At 39.6% G+C, this 22,163-nt stretch overlaps 1 protein-coding gene across 6 annotated transcripts in view; it reads right to left on the reverse strand.

Annotated features, from left to right (window-relative positions):
* Positions 1-308: 308 nt before the first annotated feature.
* The window catches only part of DIAPH2 (diaphanous related formin 2), a 170,455-nt gene continuing 148,600 nt past the window's right edge, over positions 309-22,163 (reverse strand). For 4 of the 6 annotated variants that reach the window (XM_072929021.1, XM_072929020.1, XM_072929019.1 and 1 more), the window contains one exon: positions 309-4,990. In XM_072929021.1, coding sequence (XP_072785122.1) covers positions 4,926-4,990 — 65 coding nt within the window. In that variant the 3' untranslated portion in view covers positions 309-4,925. The remainder of the gene's footprint in view (positions 4,991-22,163) is intronic. The other 2 variants (XR_012055916.1, XR_012055915.1) reach the window with 2 other exon arrangements.

Consider the following 22,163-nt stretch of genomic DNA (forward strand, 5'->3'; position numbering starts at 1 on the left):
ATCTGGAAAACATCAGCAATAGCTGTCTGACTATATGTCTGCTTAAAAGTTCTATACTGAAATCCAGCCTCTTAAAATAAATATGGACCCTTAGGATTTGTGCATTAATTCCCTTTTATTGTTATTTTTGTAAAAATTTAATGGTATCACCATGATTTAATTTGTTTTTTTTTTAATTATATACTTTTTTGGGTTATTTGGATTTTAAAGTCCTCCTGCATTGGAAAAGGCACCTGGTTCCCCAAATTCAAGTCAAATAGAATTGACACCTCAGAGAGAAAAAAAAGACAGCAAGCCACAAAACGACAGTAGGCTAAAATGGAATGTAATTTCAGCATGACAATTTTATACAGCAAACCCAGGCTTTGAGTGATGGTATTCAATAAGAAATAATCATGATAATCAAGTAAAACATTGGTGCATCTACCAGAATCATGGTATGTATATCTTTATTACAGTTTTCAGAATACATGGATTAACAATGGCCAGGCTGTGATTTCATCAAATTCCTATTTTAAACATTACATACAAACACAGAGCTGTTTAAAAAATAGAAATGCATGAGTTTTGTCACCTTTTTTTTTTTTTGATCCTTTTTTTTTTTTTTTTTTTTTTGGCATCAGGAGTCCTATGACTTCCAAAAGGGAAATCAAATGGTGCATGGTAGCAGATTGACTGAGCTGTAGTAGGTTATTGTTCACGTTCTGTGGCATATGTATCACCTCAAACAGTGCTAGGAGCACTCCAAGAACAAATTCTCCTCCTTTCCCACTCTGCCCGTGACACCAGCGGGTGCTTGCAGGACTGCAGGATGCACAACTCCCTCCCTGCAGCACAAAAGCAGCACTAGGAGACCTGCAGACACCTGAAGCTGAGGCATTTGGCTGCATTTGCTTTGATTTTTTTTTTCATTTAATTATTTTTTATTTACATTTCGCGTGCATGCGCGGGCGTGTGCGGAGACACCGCAGAAGAAGAGTTTTCTCACGATACTTATTTAAAAATGAGTTTAAAACTTGCAAATACAGTATGGCACATCAGAGGTGGGCTGGACACTGCTCAGCACTTGTCCTGCCCGACCTTGCAGCACTTGGAAGGCAAACAGCAAAGTAGAACTCGGCCAAGCCTTTGCTGAATGGAAAAAAGCAATTTACACACACAGGGAAGTTTGCTCCCACAGAACTATTATTACCTGTTTGAAATATTCACCAGCTAGATCATTCTCAGGGCAGGAAGGGCTGGAGTCACCCATCAAACAGGGTTTGCCCAAGGGATGTGAAAGCTGAACGCTGCAAAGTTTCCTTAACAAAAGCTATAGGAGGATTTCCAGAGCCAAACCTAAAACTCGGCCAGATTCTCAGAGTTTGGGGAGTTGTGGGATGAATTTAAAGTAGGTTACTAATGAATTGTGGCTGGGATAGAAACCATGAAAATATTATGGTTTTTTTACAGCATTTGTCTGAGGTAGTACATATACCACACACAAAAATGCAAAAATATACAGATATTCATGATTATTTGCATATTACAGAAGGGAACTATGGGAACGCTCTTGTATCTCAATTCTCAAGAAGAAGAGATCATTTTAGATCACACTGCTCACGTGGACCACAGTCAGCTGGAACCAGAACAAGTGACAATATTCCTGGGAACGCTCCCTGGAGCTTTCTGCCAGTGCTCCTGGCTTGGTTTTAGCCAAAAAATCAGATTAACACAAACATCACGGGTGTGCTGGGAAAGGATCCCTCTGAATCAGACAAACATACATGACAGGGCAGGCTGTTCTCCCAGAAAACTGCATAAAACTGGAGCAGAACCAGTGCCTTTCCATTGGTGACCTGCACACCAGGAGCTGGAGATTTGTACACGACTGAAACACTTCAGATATGTATATTTGTACACGACTGAAACATTCCAGATATGTATATTTGTACACCACTGAAACATTCCAGATATGTGTATTTGTACACCACTGAAACATTTCAGATATGTAATTTGTACACCACTGAAACATTTCAGATATGTATATTGTACATGATTGAAACACTTCATTCCCATGACATTCAGAGGTTGAGTTCGATTCATTGCAAAGGTAAAATTATCTTCCTCTTAAATAAACTAAGAAATGTAAACAGTGTAACATCATTAAAAAAAACCCCCTTTCTCAGTACTTGTAACTGCAATGTGAATGCAAACAGATGTGCTGGTATATTGTTAACGTCATGTCTCAGAGGACAAAGAGTGAAACATAATTAGCAAGAAATTTATGTATGAACCCTCCAGTGATTTTCTTTCTGGGATTACTTTGAATACAAATATAATTTAACTGATATATTTCATTTTTTTTAAAATTAGAAAATAAGGCAAGTGCATTTCTGAAAAAGGTGCTACTCTTCTACACTTCTAGATAAACATGTGACACCTCTGAAAATTAGATCAATAATAAAAACATTAAAAATATCTGCAATTTAATATAGACTGAAAAACTATCAAAAGACAAAGTGACCAGCATCAATTTCAGAAAATATTTTAGACTTCATAAATACGAGCACCCTATATTTACATAAATTATCTTCTAAACTAGTTTTCCTTTGAAAGACACTTTCCTTCTAACAGATATGTCCATTAAATTACATAAATGTTTCAAATATGAAAAAAATAGTAGTAAAATAGAAGCATCAGATGATGTTGTTGTTTTGGATTTGCCTTTTTTTCCTAAGATTTGGTTCTTGAAAATCTGTAGCCAGCTTTCACAGAGCTTTAAAAAAAAAATAACCCATGGAAATGAAAAACTTGTGCACTAATAACTACTGCATCCGTATAAAGATTCTGTGGAGAGCTTTTGAGTTTTCACATATAAAGATTATACCAATACTTGTAAATCCCAGCAAAATGCTAATTTCAAAATCTGAATTCTAAGACACTATTGATTTTTATAGACATTATGAACCTAATCCTTTAAACTGGCTTTGTACATTAAGCACTTTTTTATAAGTGTAAATTTAATAGTTCCATTTCAAGAAGCTTCAATACAAGGCTGATGTTGACCTTGCAGAAACAGGATAGAATTCTTTTTAGCTCTTACTGATAAACCAGGAGACAAAATCCTGTTGCATGCTTTTTGTTTGTTTGTTTGTTTTTTTCTTTTTTCCTGAAGTACCATACAACTCTTCAGTTTGTTCCTAAAGCCCCCAGACAGTTTAGGGAGAGTATTTAGTTGACAGCAAGCATTTCACTAGGTTTCAGTGCTATCCCTGTGTTTAGAGCTATGGGCAAACCCCCTGTATACTCTGAAAAAAATACCAAAAATTAAAATTCAATACAAGATTGAAAAGAAGATGTATCTTTTCTTACATTAATGCAGTTTGTAATTGTGGGAATTTCTCCCAAACTACTCAGATAGTTTTAAGAGGATCTTACCAGAGAAGCAAAAAGAATCTACTGTACAAAGACGCTTGGCTCAAGCAGTAGTGCAAAGATCCACTGCCCCAGGAGCAAAGTCCCTCCAGAGCAAGCAGTTTGTGCACAGCACCCACGGACACCTCACCTTCCAACAGCCTTACAGACACTAAAAAACCCCAGTTCCCCATAACCCCAGGCAATAAAAGCATCCACAATAATTTCACCAATCAGTGATAAGCATTAATTATCTGAGAACAAGTGCCAGCTATTACAGAGCATCCTGATTCTTTAAAAAATATCATAGTTCAGCAACTGATGCAGTAGTTCCACTGGAATTCCACTTGAAACCCTCCATCCCCTCCAGGTGGGCGATGGAGCTTGGGTGGCCAGGCTGGGGACAAAGGGGACAAAGGGGACAAAGGGGACAAAGGCAGTGCCAGGACAACCAGGGGCAGCTGCTCACCCCAGGAACTGCAGTGCAAGGGCCTGGACACAAAGGGGAACAGGAGGAGCCTCCCAAAAATCAGCCTTGGTCACTGCTAGGCAGTGCTGCAGGTAGGAAATGTGTTGGTAGCTGCTGAACTCTCAGCACTAAAATCCACCAGTGGAGACCCTGCTACGTATTTTACCTGAGAAACAGAGGAAAAACTCAGAGGCAGTTCTGAAAAACTTCATCGTGTAGCTTGTCTCTACAAACCTATACACAGGTATTTGAGCATCACCAAAATAGGACAATCATACTTTCCCCCAAATAGCTTTATAAAGAATATATAAGTGCACAATTAGAAAAATCCCTCCTTAGATACAGTTAAAAACATATTCTGCCCTTGATATAATTTTGGAAAAAAATCCTATGCTCTGTTTTATTTAATTTTTTTTTTCTTTTTAGCAGTGATAAGTAACTACACCTCATCATATCACCAAAAGTGTAGATATGTGGTGTATCCTACTGGCAGCTGAAACAGCTGAATCCGCCAGGCTTTACACTGAGATAAGGTTTTCAGCAACCTCACTGGGGCTATGTGTTGCTTTTTTATGGTTACAAAAAAGATTCTGATAATGTAGACCAGCTCATCTCTGAATTTATTAACATACAATTTTATTATTTTTCCTTTCATGTTCAAATCAGAACTGCAAATGGAATCCACAGCTGTACTCTTTCAACAGAAGTGTATTTTCTTACCCATATAAAACGTAACCTAGAAATCCCCAACTCCTTTCATGTGAGTTGCCAGCTTAAACAAAAAGGGGTGAAAAAAAAAAAAGAAAGAACATAAGAAAATAAGATATAAACCCTACTGTTTAACACTGTTTACAGATCTTGGTAGTTGGGGTAATAAGATACAGTATGTGGATTTTTTTTTTTAGCAACAGCTTTAAAATTACATATTCTTACACCATCTCATTTAATCAATCCCAGTATTCCTTTATGATCATTGCCAATTTGGATGACAAACTCTTCCCAAAGCACATCCATTTCATTGTAAATAAGACAATTCATTAATTCTTTGGCATCAGAAGAATCATACAGCTGCAATTGCTCCGTTGTGTCGAGAACGAGACCTTTCCAAAGTTACTCGTTTGTTATCTGTAACAAAAAGAGAGAAAAAAACAAATCACCACAAGATTTGAAACACGGATAATGCAATGTCAAGAGGTTTTCAAACAGCCCTGAAAATCATTCTGAATGATATGTAAATAAGTGAGTAGGAGACTGGATCAGAGAAGTTTCACACTGCAGCTGCCAGACTGAGTTCAAGAGTTCTGCAATCAGCAATAAATTACTTTCTTGATCAGAGAAGCCGGGTGATAAAAGCATTAGGAGAATCCTGAAACACGGTCCCCTTGGAAACAGCACGTAATAAATACAATTCTGGGTAAAAATCTTTCAAATTTTATAAATAATGTATGCACAGAATCTCTGGAAAAATGCATTTCAAGTTTCATGAGAATGCACTGACCAGTGCAGTGGTGAAAACCTGCTAGATGCTCCAAGCCTAAAAGCCCAAACACCTCTCACTGTAATTTGGTACAGAATTAAAAATAGAACAGTTAAATGAGCCACTTCCTAAGCATTTCCTGATTGTGCAACGTGAACAACTTTTAGTATAAAATATTACAGAGTAATTATTGCAATGAATAATAAATACATCTCTATCACAGGAAAACAATCACCAAGTACCAGCCACGCTCCTAAATGCCTTTACAATAAAATTTTAAAGCCGTGAATACACACACACACACAAAGGGGCAGAATATTAACCCCCACTCACTGTTCTGCAGGTTTGCATCTTTCTTTTTGACAATGAGCTCCTGCCAAGCACATTTTTTCTTTTTTCTTTTTTTCTTTTTTTTTTTCTTTTTTTGGTGGCTGCTTCTTTTTGACCTTTTCCCCCATGTGCTGTTCAGGTGCTGCTCTGCAGCATTTCTGTCCCTACATTGCTACAGCACCTGCAAGTCCCAAAAGAGGGCTGGGAGTTTTACACAGGGCTGGAATATCATAAAGAACTTGATGCCTTTTGGGGCTACCTGAAAACAGAGGCCAGACAGAATTAAGGGAATAAAAGCAGTTATATTTATTGAAGGGTCTTCAGGTACATTTAGGGCAGACAAACCCCCCAGGGGCTGCACCCAAAAATGGACCACAGGTTTTCACTTTTATAAGTTTGGTCCATTTGAATACTGGGGGTTAATCTTCCAATTACAGCCTCAGGTAGTAATTTACCCCAAGTTTGATGCCCCCTAAACTCACTTTTATTTAATTTCTTGGGCCCTGAGGCAGTGAGCTGTCCTTGGTTGCCAGGTCTGGAGAGGAATTGTTGTGTGTGCCCAGAATGGGACAGCAGCAGCTCACACTGTGCGTGGAGTTTACTCACTAAGGAGCTGCAGGGCCACAAATACATGAAAAAATAGAAAAGCTCAACTCCTAAGGCATCAAAGCCACTTCAGAAGCAAAACCACCTGCAGGCACCCAGCTTTCCCCAAAGGCTCAGCCCAGCCCAGCCTGTGCCCCTGGCAGTGCCCTGCTGAGGGCTGGGCACAGAGCTGGGTCCACAACACCTCTGTGTCACCCTTGCACCAAGAATGACACAAGAACAGACCAGAGATCGAACTGCAAGAGGAGAAAAAGAAGATTTAATACAGAGGATTCTCCAGCTTACATAGACCGATGTGATACATTCTACTGGACTGGCTAGTTAATAAAAACATCTTTCTCTCACATCGTCCTTGAGAATAACAGGAAAACAAAGTGGGAAAACACCACCTGTCGATTGGTTATTCTAACAAGTTATCACATTCCTACAACTCCCTAAAAAGTCTCACAAGCCACTGTGAGAAACGATTGCCATTTCTCCCTGCCTGACCAGGCTGGCATCCTCACTTAGCCTGTGGACAAAACTGCCAACTTCATAAGAGGAATTACAAGCCACAAGGGTTTGAGTAGTGTGATAGGTGAATTGACACAGGGTGGAAAAGTAGAATTTTGGGGTTTTTTAGAATGTAATTCAGGGGTCCAAGATGGAAGAATCTGGGCGTGCCCTAGCCTTTTCTTCTCCTTCTTCTTGTCCTCCATGTCTTGGTGTGATGGTGACACTTTTCTATTGGTTTAGGACAGGGACACAGCGTCCCAAATAGGTGTTAAATATTGGTGCATTGTTATAAACAGACTGTATGTAAATTTTGATATAAAAGGCAAACACCCCCCGAGAGGAACAGCAGACTGCCACGGCCTCCTTGCTAGCCAGAGCTGGGCAGGTCAGAGAGAGAATGTTTAGATAAGAAGAATAAACAACTTGAAAGCACAATGGGAAGCATTCCAGGCTCCTTCTCTGGCTGTGGGGCCGGGGAAGCAAAGACTCTTTTCAATCTCTGGGGATCACGCTGACCTCAGAACCCCGAGACAAATGCACAGGGCTGGAGGCTCCATCCTCAGAGATATTCCATCCATCCCAGGCTGGCCAGGCTCGGGAACCAGGCTGGCCACAGCGGGGGCCAAGGTGACCTCCAGAGCCCCTCCAAGCTCAGGCCCTGCTCTAACCCAGCAGAGCCAGAATGGGGCAGGCAATTAAAGCCCAAGAAAATGATGTGTGAGATCTGCTCCTGGACAGGGAACAGGGGCTGCCCGTGGAGACTGCACAATCAGCCTCCCCTTCCCCTGCTGCTGCAATGTCTCCAATGCTGTGGGGAATTAACGGCTCCTTTAGCAAGATTATTAGTTCTTTTTATAGTTCTGCCTTGCCTCCTTTTCCTAATGAACCTAGCCATGCATAACGTATTCAAATTACCCTAAGTCAATCTGTTTTGCATGGGAATAAATCTCCAGGCTGGTTGCAGTGTCACTAAGAGCTGGCAATTAAAGCACAAAGGAAGGGAAGTCATCAGCTCCGATGTGCTGCTGCTCCTCCAGAGCAAAGGGTGCAGTGATACCTGCTCTCAGTGGCCTCCAACGCTGCCTTCAACCCATCAACTCCACCGGTTAAAAGCAGATTAACAGAGTCCAAGAACTGTTCAGGTTTTTTTTGTTGTTGGTTTTTTGTTTTTTTTCTTTTTTTTTGTTAGATGTTCTCCTTTCAGTTCTTTTACCGTCATGCAATTGCAAAGCTGGGCTGGGACTTTAGGCAAACACAAAACCACAAAACAAAATAGTAAAAAAAAAAAAAAAAAAAAAAAGTAAAAAAAAAAATATTTCCTTCTTCAGGTAATAACAAAGTATTTTCTTAATACATTATGTGTTAAGTTAAAACAAAGGGTTTCCTACGGATGCCTTGTGAAACTGGGTTGGGCTGGCATTTCAATTACTTGAGCAAGAATTTTGAAAAATCATTAAATTTCTATCACTTTCAGCATGCACATTCAGCTGTCTCCAACATCTGTATTTACCTTTTTTTATGTAACAGACTGTATTGAATACAACTCAAAGCAAGTCTGGCTCATAAACATGACTGACTATTCTGGCATAAAATCAACTGTAACATCAATAAATGGTAAAACTATTTCCTTTTGTTAGGAGGAGATGGAGAGGGAAAATAAGAGCAAGTTAAAAGTAGCTGAAATGAAAATGAAATGAAAAGCAAAGTCATTACCCAAAGGCTCAGGTGTACTTTGAAAACATGCAAACATGACTAGAAAACATGATCACAGGTTCTGTGTGTACCAGCCAGGCCTTCTGGGCAACCCCACAGGGACAGAATTCTATTTCTCACTTTAATCTTAGAAGTCCATTTCTTTTAAAAGCAGGGCACACCCACCCTGCTCCCATTACAGACATTATAATCAGCTCAGGGGGGAACACACGACCTTAAAGTGGCCTCTCAATCTGCTGAAAGGATCTTTCTTAGAGCACTGAAAGGTAGAACAGTCAAGGATTAAAATGGAAAACCAAGCAGATTTTATATCACAAAATAATCTCCATCTTTTAGCTAGCTGGATCAAATGAAAATGAAGTAAATATAAAATTAAATGCTGAGGAATCAAATCAGCAGTTCCTTTTTAATACACATAACCCTGGAATGCAATAGTGACCATGCAAAAAACAGATGGACTTTGTTATAGAAACAATTCCTTGCTCAAGTCTTCTTGCACTCAGCATAGAACCAAGATGGGAATAAACCCTGCAAAATCTATATTTCCTTCCTTAATGCTCCTTCATTAGCTCTGTTATTAAAAGAGAAGTCTCAATAGCTGCCACAGATTTATTAACTCAGTAGCTTGTTATCAACACAGAACTCGGTTATATGAGGAGAAAAATAAATGGCACTTTGCACAACTGCAGTACTAAGATTAAGTGACTTTTTCATTTCATTTTCTCCTTATCCACTCTTCCAGGTAGTAACTTTATGCACTCCTAATTATAAACCCTATTTTTTATGAGCAATCAATGCTAGTATTAATAGAGATGTTGTGCAGTCCAATGGACTGGTCATGACACTGAGATATCTGATAATGGAAAAGACAGAGTCTATAAAACCATACCTCAAAGGTACCTGACTGGAATTTGCATTATCCTGCGACAAGACAAAAAGTTCTCTTCTATCATTATCTCTCAGCCCTGATATTAAAATTATAAATGTGTTACAAACTGCTGCCTTGGGCTTGCTACCTGATTTGACTCCTTTTCCCCTCCTAAATCACCTCCCCAAGGTGAAAGAATTGACCTTTCCACAGCTGACAATAATAATAAAAACTGTTCAATGCTCAGAGAAAGGAGGTCCTGGTTTGACTTGCCTTGAAAATGATCACAGCAAGAAGGTAGAACTCTCAGCAGTTAATAAAATATTTAAAATTTCATCTTTTTGAAATAGTTTTGCCTATGCAAAAGAGACAGAAATGCGTGCTGTAAGGGAATTTGTATGGCCCGTGCCTTGGGGAATCAATGAAAGCCTTTACATCAAACATTTATTTCTTCATTCATGTAAAATCTTGTTCACCAGGAAATCCTACTGAAACACATCTTGTTTTCATGAGCAACCAAAGGAAAAACACTCCTGCAGTCCCAAGCACTGCAGCAGTAAAGCAGGGAAAACAGCCAGGAAAGCAAGACAACCTCCTACAGGTGTGGAACAATGAAAAAATGAGGAAGCAACTCATTTTAGTAGGTTTTAAATGGATAAAGTGCCACAACAGATGGATTCCAAGGATCAAGCACTTCATCTGTAGTAATGATGACACTGGCATTTACTCTGTAGAAAAAGGTAAAACCCCAAATTTTATTTACAAGTATCGCTCTTTTCTGATCAGGAAAACCAAATATTTTCTGGTGTCACTGATTAAAGTTGTGACAGGTTAGGTTCAATTCCATTCCCTTGAGCCTGGGTAGCCTCCAGTTTTCTCCTGGAGCTGCCCAAGCACAGGGAAAACTGAAGCCAGCTCATCATTTGCTGTAACAGCACATTGCCAACTGATTGAAGGAACAACCCAAGTTAAAAATAAAAATAAAAATTAAAATTAAAAAGAAAAAAAAATTTGGTTGTACTTTTAATTTTATTATTGCTGTTTTTATTTTATTATTATTATTTTCCTTTATGGACTGCAGGCACCTTCATCACCTTTAGCTTCCCCACAATGAAAGGTAAATTGTTTTGGAAAATGGAATGGATAGAGTCTGAGACAGAGGCAGAACTGAGCCAGAGCAAACCAGCAGGGAAGTCCATCCACACCCAGCACCTCTTTAGCACTGCACACTGCCTGTGGCACTGCCTGGCCTGTCCCTCTGACATTATTGGAGATCCCAGCTGAGAAAAAAGCCAGGAAAGGAAATTAAGAGTATCAAAACTGCTGTCGCTGTCTGCAGCAAAACCCTTTTTGAGAGAAAATGGCTCTCCTAACCTCAATTCTGTTAAGATTCACTCCATCTCTGTGAGATTTGATTTCAAATTGATCTTTCAGAATGTATGGCCTATAGAGAAAAAGAATAGCAATAAGGTAAAAATCAGTTATGGGAGAAATACAGCCGAAATAACACTGCAGAAAAGGGGCTGAAATAGCTCTTTTCAAAAGATCCTTATTGCCAAGCGATGAAACAAGCAAATAAAACACTTTTCTAACTGGGTTAAGGGACACTGTGCAGTTAACATGTTTTCTGTTAATCATTAAGTATTTAAACCGCTCTCATTTCAACCTAAACATGCCTGGCAAAATCTGACCTTGGCCCTTTATAACCATCACACCTGACATTCACCTGGATTGGATATTTCTGTAACCAAAAATGAGAACAGATCCAGTGATCCAACATCCATGTTCTCAGCTTTTTGGGTTTTTTTTGCTAAACAGAATCTCAAATTCTCAACAATCAAAGTTAAATGCCAGCTAAAAAGGTTATTTTAGCATCCGTTTCAAAGAAAACATCGAGATTTCAAGCAAACCCTGGAGCTGTAAGGTCAAATTCTATAAATCCTGGTTTATTTTGGTTTAGGTCAAGACTTTCATGTGAAAGCTGAGTGATAACCTGGGTTTATAAATGTTACCATAGAGAAACAGAAACTTACCCTTAGGTTAAAAAAAAAAGAACAAAATGGTTTTGGTGTTTGCTTTTTTGTTGTTTTTTTTTTTTTTTTAAAGCCCCCAAAATCAAGACAGCACAGCTGAACACATTAATTATAAAGACATCAGTTGTTAAATATATGTTCCTGGTTGCTGGGATATTTACAAATACATTGATCTGTAAGGCATTGAGGGGGAAGAAAAGGTTTAAGAAGAAATACGGAGGAAGAAAAAGCACTAAGGAGAACTGCAGCACTTAAAAGGATGTCTCTGAAGGCTGAATGGCTCCTCCTCAGGAAAAAAAGCAGGAACACATCTCCTGAGTTATCTGCAGGAGTCAGGAGTGTCGTGTTCTGTTCAGAAATACTGCCTTCAAAGCTGTTAAGTCATTTAGGTAACACACAGCACCTTCATTTTAAGGTTTCCAGACTATTCCCTGAGAACAATTTCTCATGGAGAAGATGTGTGGCTGTTTGGATCCTCTTTAACTTGCTAAATAAATTTGTTAATACCCAGCAGTGCCGTAGTACAGAAGCAGGTCTAAAATACAGAGAGTTAGAGAATTTAAGCCCTGCCACAAAAGAGTTTCACTCAGATTAAAAGGGAACAAAGCCACGTCTAATCTCTGTGCTGCCACTCAGACCCAGCTTGCTGGGCACTGTTAATTGTAGCCTTTGAGTCGGAGGAAAATGCAGAACATCAGTAGAAAACCCATTTATTTGTGTCCTGTGTGTTAGACACAAAAAAATGCTTGAAAAGGGAATAATGTGGGAAGTTTTAATGCTAAATGGCATGTGTGATGACATTTAGCAGCTCAGCGCAATCCAGCTGTGACCACGGCCAATCCAGTGTGGCAGCACAATGAAAGTCACACTGCTGCAACCCAAATTGAGCATATTGGCCATCTGTATCATAATTCCAATAAAGAAATAAATACTTACCCTATTTACAGCTGAAGTTCAGCATTTGTAGGATGAAAAACGGATTTGTAAAGTCTATTTTCAAGTAATCAGTTTAAAGGATATTTCACTGTTGCTTACTCCGGGCCTTAAGATTTCCAAACCACCCGAAAAACAAAGAAAGAATTGGCCCAGTAAGATAAGATTCCTTAAACCTTTAAATGATCTGTTTAATATTTTAATTTGCCTTTGCTTTCTTTGTTAATAGCACCACTTGGGATGTGCAGTGAAAGCTCTTCCACAAGAGTTGCACTGGAAAAGCCTTAGCAGGAGACAACACATGCCTGCCTCAGGGGTTACAAGACAAATCAATCTATTTTTCTCCTTTCTTCCAAGGGTAATTGGCCTTTAAAATTACAGAGAAAAATAGGCCTTCATGTCAGCACAATGCAGGCACACATACAGCCATTTTCCATTTCTTTTTCAGTTGGAATTCTCAGCTGAGAGGTAAACTTATAAAGGTGGGAAAATAAAAAGAAGATGAAGAGGAACGATTGCATCAGTTCAAATCCGCTCCAATAACAAGCAGCACTGTGACCAGCATTTGAGGCTGGAATTTACTGAAACCTGCTATGAATAGCTGTCATTTTCCTAGGCAGTAATTTTTTATTCTTGATTGTGATAAAATTTTTCTCGAATTTTTATGACAGCCTGTACCACCAGCATTCATGGAGATTTATCACAAATTTAGTCAGACTGAGGAGTTATAATTATTGCTTCATTTCCCATAAAATCTCACAAAGTAATACTGATTTTTACCTCATTCTTCTGAAATTGCCTTTTTCAAGGAGCAATCATGGCTATGAATATCCCTAGAATCCTTCTGCTGTGCAGTACACATAATCACCTACAGACTCAGTTTCAGCCTTTGAATACTGTTAAATTGTATACAGTGCATTTAAATTGGCTAATAAATTGTTTGATAGCAGTGAAACTCAGATGATAGTCTTCTTACTTTTTTGATTGCTATTAAATCTGGTTTTGCAATACATTAATCACATTCTACTTTTAATAAGAGATTGTCCTGTGAAAAATACCCTGTGCATAAAGATGAGCAATCAGCTAAGCTACAACTGATACATAAAAACAAGAACAAAGTTCTTGTTTTTGAAAAAAGTTATTGAAAAAAGTCAAAACAACTTAGTGTTTTAAACCCAGAATATTCCCTCGAAACAGTACTGAAAGCACTAAACCATTCATGTGACCTCACTCACTGGGAGAGTGTGTACAGGTGTAAGGCAATTATTAGATTTAATATCTGAATGAACTCAGGTTCCCATTAGAGCCTGAATGCTTCAGTGACCCTATTATTCTCCTTCCAATGCTCCCAGACCTGATCAACTTAATTATTCTGACTAGTGAAACATTTAGGACACGAACGTATGATTTGTTTTAAGCCAAATGAGACAAATGAAAGTACTGCATAAAACAACTCAAAGAAAAGAATAAGACATGTGAGAATCGAATGTGTCAATCCAGCAAGGTCAGGACTAAGTAACAGCAACAAAGAAAAAGAGAGAGAGATCCTTGGCAATAAAAATACATTTATTCAGATATTTTTTCCCTTGAACTTCTCATTCGTAACCTCTCCTGCACAGTGAAAACATTTAGCTGATGAATCAGAAGGGTGAAACAAGTTTCAGAGTAAATTAATTGTCTCCTTCAGTACTGAAGGAATCCAAATCTCAAAACTCAGAGATTGTGATTCTTTCATGCCTACACACACACTTTCAGTAGTTGTCCAAAAGTAGATGTAGAGCCTCTACTCAAAAACCACGTCATGTCAGAGAGGACAGATTTGCAGATGTGAAAACTGTGATTTCCTGTTTTAATTGTCCCTACTATTTCTCTGCTAAGGAAAAGCATGTGACACTGCAAAAAAATATGAACTCACATTTTAAACAGATCTGTCTGGTGCTAATCCGCTGTATTCCTCATCAAGAATGAAATTTTAAATGTCCTGTTCTCAGCTCCCCTATTAACACCTCCACTCCTACAATTCATACTTGCTTTGGAAGTGAGGTGACAGTGAGGTTACAAAGCAGGACAAGGAATACAGCAGTGATAGGTTCTGAATATGAAGAGCACAGGGAGCCCAGTGCCCCCTGCATCCCTCATCCCACTGCACCCTAAAGCAGTCAGGCTGACACCCCAGTGCCCCCTGCATCCCTCATCCCACTGCATCTGTCCTGCATCCCTCATCCCACTGCACCCCAAAGCAGTCAGGCTGACACCCCAGGGCTCCCTGCATCCCTCATCCCTCACTCCCACAGTTACAAGCAGAAGCTGACAGATGGAAGTCAAAGGGGAAGCTTACCAGCCATTCCCTACAATATTTTATTAAAGAGTGGCATAAGGATGATGCCTTAGGATTTCACCTTTTATATTTTTAAATCCTGTACTGCATTAGGTATGACTCCAAAGTCCATATAAAGTGTTAGTTACTGTCTTCACATTTTGGTCAGACAAAATAATCCCTCTAGGCCTGGAATTCAAGGACACCCAACAGCCTCAGGCCCCGAAAATATAAATTTTCAGGGCCTGATATGTAAATGAACCGAGCTTGTAATTGTCTGAAAAACTCATGACCCATCATCCATCCTAGGTGTAGCCTCTGGGAGGCTTTGACTGCCCAAGGTGTGTCTAAGGAAGGCCTTCAATAAATACCCACAAGGTCAGAATTCCTGACCTTGTCTGGCCTCTGCTCCAGGCAGCCTCCAGGCATCAGGGCAGGTTTGCCTGGATGGGAGTGATGCCTTCAGTTTAACTTTCATCTTTTCCACATTCTGCTCTGCATTGGTGAATAACTCTGAACTTCATATAAATAAAGTGTTTTAGCAAGTTCTGCTCCCAGCTCAGCACACAGAACAATCCTTTTCCAGCCCAGAACCAGCTCAGGCACACAGAACAATCCTTTTCCAGCCCAGAACCAAGGACACACTGCAGATCCAGCCCCAAGAAGTGCAAACAGCAGGAATGGAGGAGAACAACCTGGGAGGGTGAGACTGCAGCACCTGGAGCTGGAATTGGACAATGCACCCAATATGGAAATGGACCATAACTTTAAAAACTGTGAAAACTCCTGACCCATTTTCCACCTTGGGCAGAGCCATGGCTGGGCTATTGTGCTGCCCAAGTGAGAACCATTTTGACTCAGTTCTGCAAAGCTTTTGAATTTCCAGACATCATACAAATAGTCATTACCCGTGTCAAAGAAAAAACAGAAATCCTGGATATCTGCTGTTTATCATTTTTCCCTTGAGGGCCTTTTAATAAATCCCTGCTTTATTCTTTAGCTCTGTCCCACCTCTGCTCCAGGCATCAGGATCACCCCAGCTCCACTGCAGGTTCCTCTGCCAGCAGCTCCAGCACTGCAGCCACATCTCCTGCACAGCTGCTTTGTCCTCTGCACTCAGCAATGAACTCAAAGACTGCGAGAAAAGGGAAATTCTTTCAAACCAGGAGCTGGGTAACACTCCTGAAAAGCAGCTATTTCCTACTGGTTCATGTAAACTGATTTTCCTCCATACCCAAACAGTGGCAATATTTCTTGTAGCCTGCAAAAGTCAGTCTTCTGTATTTTTTATGCATCAGAAAAATATTCTTACTATATATAAATATATATATATATATATATATATAAAACCTACTCTGCAGTAACTTGTAGCCTACAAGTAAAATGAAATATTTTAAATAATACAATAAAGGCAGAATATCCATAATTATTTTTTTTTGATTAAATAAAATATCAGCATTTTTTATTCATGGCTAGGTTAACATTTACAATTCAGCATTTTGCAATATTTAAGTGGAATTGAATATGCTATGAGAAAACTTAAAACAGCATCACTCCTGCATGGCCAGCAGGCACAGGCCATGGTTGTCTGTGCCCATCTGAATTTTAGCACAGGACATGAAAGAAAAGCTCCTGTTCCAGCCTGGCAGGATGATCTCACCACCACCTGTTACTTCTCTGCAGCCCAACTGAGAAAACTCCATCCTGAAAGTGACTTTTAATCTATATTATTTGCATGTCCAGGTTATGTGAATGTGAAACTGTTGCTTATTAAAATAATTCATACAAGAAAGTAATTTAGACTATACATGGCAGGCTCTGAGGTAAAATATAATAACTTTTAAGAACTTAGGAGTCTAATTTCTTTCTTGGCTGAGCACGGACAACTCCATTATGATTCAGTGTGAGAACCCCGTGCTCACACAAAACAGAATTTGACCCTTTCTGTTCATATGAAGAATAAAAATATATAAGCACTTAATGCTGGGAGAGGGCAACAAGGTGTCCCTAAATAGCTTAAAAATAGTTTCTATTTATCAACACTTGTATCTGAGGAGGGTTATTCTATCTGCTGCTCCAAATTCACTCAGGTTTTTTCTCTCCAGATGCAGAGGGACTAAACCAGGCCCCTCCTTCAGCTCCCACAACAGGTGAGGATGTAAAGAATGAAGAAATATATAAGAAATATATTCACATTCTCTTGGGCTGCAGGGGAAGCAGCACAAAGGTAGCCAGGAGGAGTTTGGGGTTTAAATTGTTCCTCAGCCTTTTCCAGGCTGAAGTGAGACTGAAGGATAAGGCAAGGGGAGCTTGGCTGTGTCTGGGGGAGCAGAACAGGCTCAGACCAGGCTCAGAACAGCTCAGAACAGGCTCAGAACAGGCTCAGAACAGGCTCAGAACAGGTCACTGCTGAGAGGGCACAAAAATGAGCAATTTGGGGACAAACCTGCCCTCCAGCAGGTCCTGGCCACAGAGAACCTTCCTGGCTCATCAGGGTGAGCATTGCTGGCTGATCTTCACTCTCACGTGGAACAGACTTCAGGATCCCCCACCACCTCTCATCTCGCCCTTAGACTTGAAAAGAATGATTTGTACCACAAAATAAACATTATTTTTCTTTCCAGTTCTGTTCCAATTCAGAGATCTTGTTTGCAGCACCACTCCAAAAGAAGTTTTACCATGCAGACAAGGAAATGATGAACTTGGGTGAAAGAAAACAGCCAGGAGTTTCTCTCTGGAGTGGGAGTAGGAACTTACACGAATTTTGCTGCTGGATAAAATGATTAGGAAAATACACCCTTAGTGCCACTAAAATCACATTAATCCATCAGCTATTTTTTGCCTAAAGCTGGTAACGTCCTTTAGAATTATGTTTTGCTGTACGTAAACACTTTTAACTACAAGCTGCTTCTATTCCATCCGAGGGAATATTTTTTCACGCTCGAACTGGTTTCATCTTCAGGAACAACAAAGGCAGGGTGTTAACAGCTCACACCTCTTTGTGATTTGTGCCCTTTCAACCATCACCTTCCCTGAGCTTTCCCAGAGCTCCCAAAGCCAAGGGATTCTGATTCTTGCCATCCAAATCCCTGGAAACCAAGAGCAGCCTGTCCATTGTGCACCAGAAAAGGCCATTTTGTTCCCTTCCACGTCTGATCAAAGGACTTGTTACCTTTTTTGTTTGCATCCTCTTTAAACAGATGTTTCAGACAGGGTTTTCTGTAAAACGGGGCTGAGACTTTGCTGCACTTTGATGGTAACTCCTGCTGCTGTCCAAGTACTTCTTTTGCACTGGATGCTCAAGGAAATGATTTTATAAACTTACAGGGGGAAAAAATACATTTCTGATGATCTTAAAAATACTTAATCAGCTGTTTATCATGACTGGAAAAAAAAACTAAAAAGTGACCAGCAAACTCCTCCAATTTTCCAACCTAATCTCCCACTAGAAAATAGCAAAAAGCTGAAATAGTAAATAAAAGAGCTTGTATTTCAGCTTAACAACTTGATTTGCACGTTTTCTAGGCTTTGGATACAGAAAGGCATCTCTAGGGAATTTTCTGTGAGGATGGGGACTTTTTAAAATATGGGGTTGTTTCAATTCTATGAAATTCACAGCTGTGATTTTGGAATTTCCTACTCAGCAGCAGCAAAGCAAACTGTAGAGGAAATATTTTCAAAAGGTTTACTACAAAGTTTGTTACAGAGATTTTTTTTCCCCATAAACTATGCAAATCTAACTACTTATATTCCGAGAGTTCTACTGACTCAGTTTAAGGCAAATAACTATTTCATAAAACAGCATGCTTGCAGAGGCCTGGAAATGATATCTCACTCCAGAAGGGAAAAATCCAAGGAAGATAAATACTCTTAACTATGCAAAGTATTTTCAGATGCCTTTTAATTCTTTTTTACAGGAACATAGTTAAATACTCCTGGAATGCCAGTAAAATAGAGTCAGAGTGCTGACTGCAATTTGATTTATTTGGTTTGTTTTGAGTTTATTCAAACCCAAGCCTTATGCACTTTAAGTCCAACCCAGCATGAGAGAGCCTCAATATCTGCAAAGTCCAGCAGGAAGGATTAGAAAATGTCACAACACCTTCAGGGCACAGCAGATCCTTAAAATAGGGAATGATTCAAGAGTCTGAACAGGAAAAGTCCAGCAGGGTGCCTTCAAAAAATCTGCATCAGGCTGGAAGGTCTGCGAACCTCTCCTCTTTAAAATATCATCCCTTGTCTGCTGCACTCCCACCCACATGAACGAACCTGGGCACAGAAGGGACCTTCCAAAAGTTAAATAAAAACACTCTGGATAATTTAAAATAAGTTTATATATATGTACATAAATGTATATTTCAGAGGAACACCCACTTAGCTTTTTGACAGGCAAAGTTTCACTGGAAAAATGACAAACTGCTGATATCCAGGATTTCTGGTTTTCCTTTGACATAGGTAATGACTATTTGTATGATGTCTGGAAATTCAGAAGCTTTGCAGTAACTCAGTCAAAATGGTTCTCACTCTATTTCTGGTCACTTTGAACTTGGATTGGCAGCTGAAAACCATTTTGGTTTTGCAGTTTAAAGAAACATTTAAGACACCACTAAATCTAGCAAATTTTAGCATTTTAAACTCATTCTCAGAGCATTTCAGAAATCTTTTCCATCTGAAATCTGAGTAGAAGTATAAAGATCTAAAAACGTTCTCAAAGCCCAATAAAATTAGTATTAATTGGAGTTCTGATAAACTGACTAAATGAAGAACCAAAACTTTTTTCCTTTAAAAATGAAATGTAATATTGAACCATTTTCAACACTTTCCCCAAAGCATTTTTCAAACAGAGAAATCAGGTTTAGGGTAATTATATAGAGCAATATGGCTCCAACACATTCTAAATCTTCTGAAAATACATTATTACACAAGATAGTAATTCTTCCTCCTCAGGAAGATTTTTAAGCACTGACACAATTTCCACTTTTCCTTGGATGTTCCTTGTCCAGGGCCATCCCCTGCAGACAAGGCAGGGGGGATCAGGGCAGCATTTTGTGCTGCTGACAACATTAATTCCATTCTCATTTGCACTACCAGACCTCTCAACTTCAAAAAGGCATTAACAGCACCCTGCAATATTTTGTTATGAAATATCTATGTACACTTACAGATTATTTTGACTTTGTACACCTCTGAGTTACTTTTTTTCTCAGTTTCTGCTGAGTTTGCTCATAATCAAATGAATTTTTTTTTCAAATAATTTCACTTCCAGTGATTTATTTCTGCTTCACAAGATGAAGTACAAAAGGTTCAATCTGCTAAGTGTGCACCTCTTTAGGGAGTAATAAGGAAATGTGATATAAAGTTTCAGAATCCTTGCAAAAAACAAAGCAAGGCAACCGTGAGGGGTTCATGACTTTTGTGTGAGTGAGGATATTTAACAGGTTTATCCTAACTGCACTCTGCCAAGAGCTATCTGGTGACATCCATGACAGAGGGAAGACTGTTTTGCATATTAAATTGTGTCACCAACAACCCCTCAGCTTTCTAAAAAGGAAAAAATAAGCAAAGGAGAGTCTTCACACCAATTTGGCACTGAGAAAAATAATTTACACCCCACCAAGTCTCAGTAATATGCTTGGAAGCCTGTAAGAAATGCAGAGCACTCTTATTTTTGTAAATAAAACATCAGCTAACTTAACAATTAACTTACAGAGCAGCTAAATCCACAGGTACAATCTGGTTTTCCCCGAGCTGTTTTACAACAATCCAGCCTCTGCAGGAAATAAAGGGGAATTTATGGAGGAGATAAATGGAGAAACAGACTGAGCATGGTACCGGATGGAGGGGAGGTACCAGTGCTGGGAGGGGCAGAGAAGCTGTTCTGGACAAGCAGGAATCCTTCCAAAAGCTCCAATCTTGTCCAAATCATTCCAGCAAAGCAGCATGATCTCTGCCTCACCCCAAAATTCCCAAAGCCAGCCCCTGACAAGAAGCAGCAATGTTATTTCCACCCCTATTTCCACCCCAGCTCATGAGATTGGATGAGAGCATGGAGGTTTTTCATCCCTCCCTCTCTCCAGTGAAAGATGTCTGGCAGAATTATTTCCTGTTCATCTCAGCAGTGCTGGAAATCTCACTAAGTATCTTTAAAAAATCCCAGGTCAAATACAGAGTCAGCATTTAAGCAAACCACTTAGCCCTGGATATGCTGGGTCTAATCCTCGTAGTTTAGCCACAAGTAAAGCTGTCTTTCCTTCCTTCTCCCTGGAAATGGCTTTATCATCCAGCCTGGCTTTATGCAATTAAAAACCTTCCTGCCTGTAACTGACAGCTGATGGAACCTGACATTAATTCTTATCCTACAGAATTGATGGTTAATCTATGATACTAATATTGCCTGTATTCAGCTAATTCACTAAAATCATTGATTCTTCTGTCTCCAATCCCCTGCCTTTGCAAAATCTACTTTGGAGACAAACCCCCCTAAATGAATTCAGGTCATACAGGCTCTGTTTGTAAGAAAGGCAGAAAATTCAGCCTGTGAAGATGTTTTGTCCTGCTTTTTTTTTCAGGTGACCTGGAGACAGGCGACTGTTCCTGTGGGCTACAAAGAGGTTCAAAGACTTGGTCCTGTTGGCTCTTGTGAAGCAAAGGGCTGGGAAAGGACCTAACAACAAAAATCACAGAAATCACAAAACCCCAGTCAAACGTTCTGGGGCACAGCCAGGAGGTAAAACAAGAGCCAGAAGCCCAAACCTGCAGCTTTAATTAATAAAAAACCCCTATTCTACCCAAGGAATGCAGGGCTGGGGTGCCCAGGGGCTGGGCAGCTTTGCAGGAGATGAATCCCCAAAGCCCTTTCAAACATTTCTCACACCCCATCAACTCAACGGGTTCTTGGCAAGCACATGGAGGCATTCAGAAATAATAAGTATTAACATTAGTTATTTTGGGCTTGTCATTAGTATTTACATCCACGCTCTTAGCAGTTCTAAATGCCAAGGCTCCTGTTTCAGTGATATTTTTCAAAAAGGAAAGGGCTCTTTTTTTGCCAATTTATCATTTCTAATCTGTTCAAAGCTTAAGCCAGAACCCTTCAGTGAGACTTCTTCATAAATAACTGTGCAAAATTAAAATAAATTAACATCTATTATTTAGCTTCAGTCTTAGAAAAGTTAACATATGCCCACGGGCTACAGCATACACTGAAAAAATAAACCAAAGTTTTAGAGAGGGGATCTTCACCCCCTCCTGAGGACTCAGAAGATATGATAGAACTAGGATTCCCAAAACTACCAGCAATGGAATTTAATAGATGTGAAACATGATTAATATTATTTTCACAACTACAGCAGCCATAATCAGGTTTCCAGAACCCTAAATCAGCTCTCAAGATCATCTCAGCAGAACACCCAGAGAGCAAGCTGGGCAAGGGTGGTGAAGGAGGGGGAAGTGGAAGACTGGGAAAATTAGTTCTCCTGGCTTAATTTGATTAATTAGATTGCTGATGGACTCCCCCACAAGGCTGG

The sequence above is a fragment of the Taeniopygia guttata genome, chromosome 4A (assembly GCF_048771995.1).
Source record: "Taeniopygia guttata chromosome 4A, bTaeGut7.mat, whole genome shotgun sequence".
Classification (NCBI taxonomy): Eukaryota; Metazoa; Chordata; class Aves; order Passeriformes; family Estrildidae; genus Taeniopygia; species Taeniopygia guttata.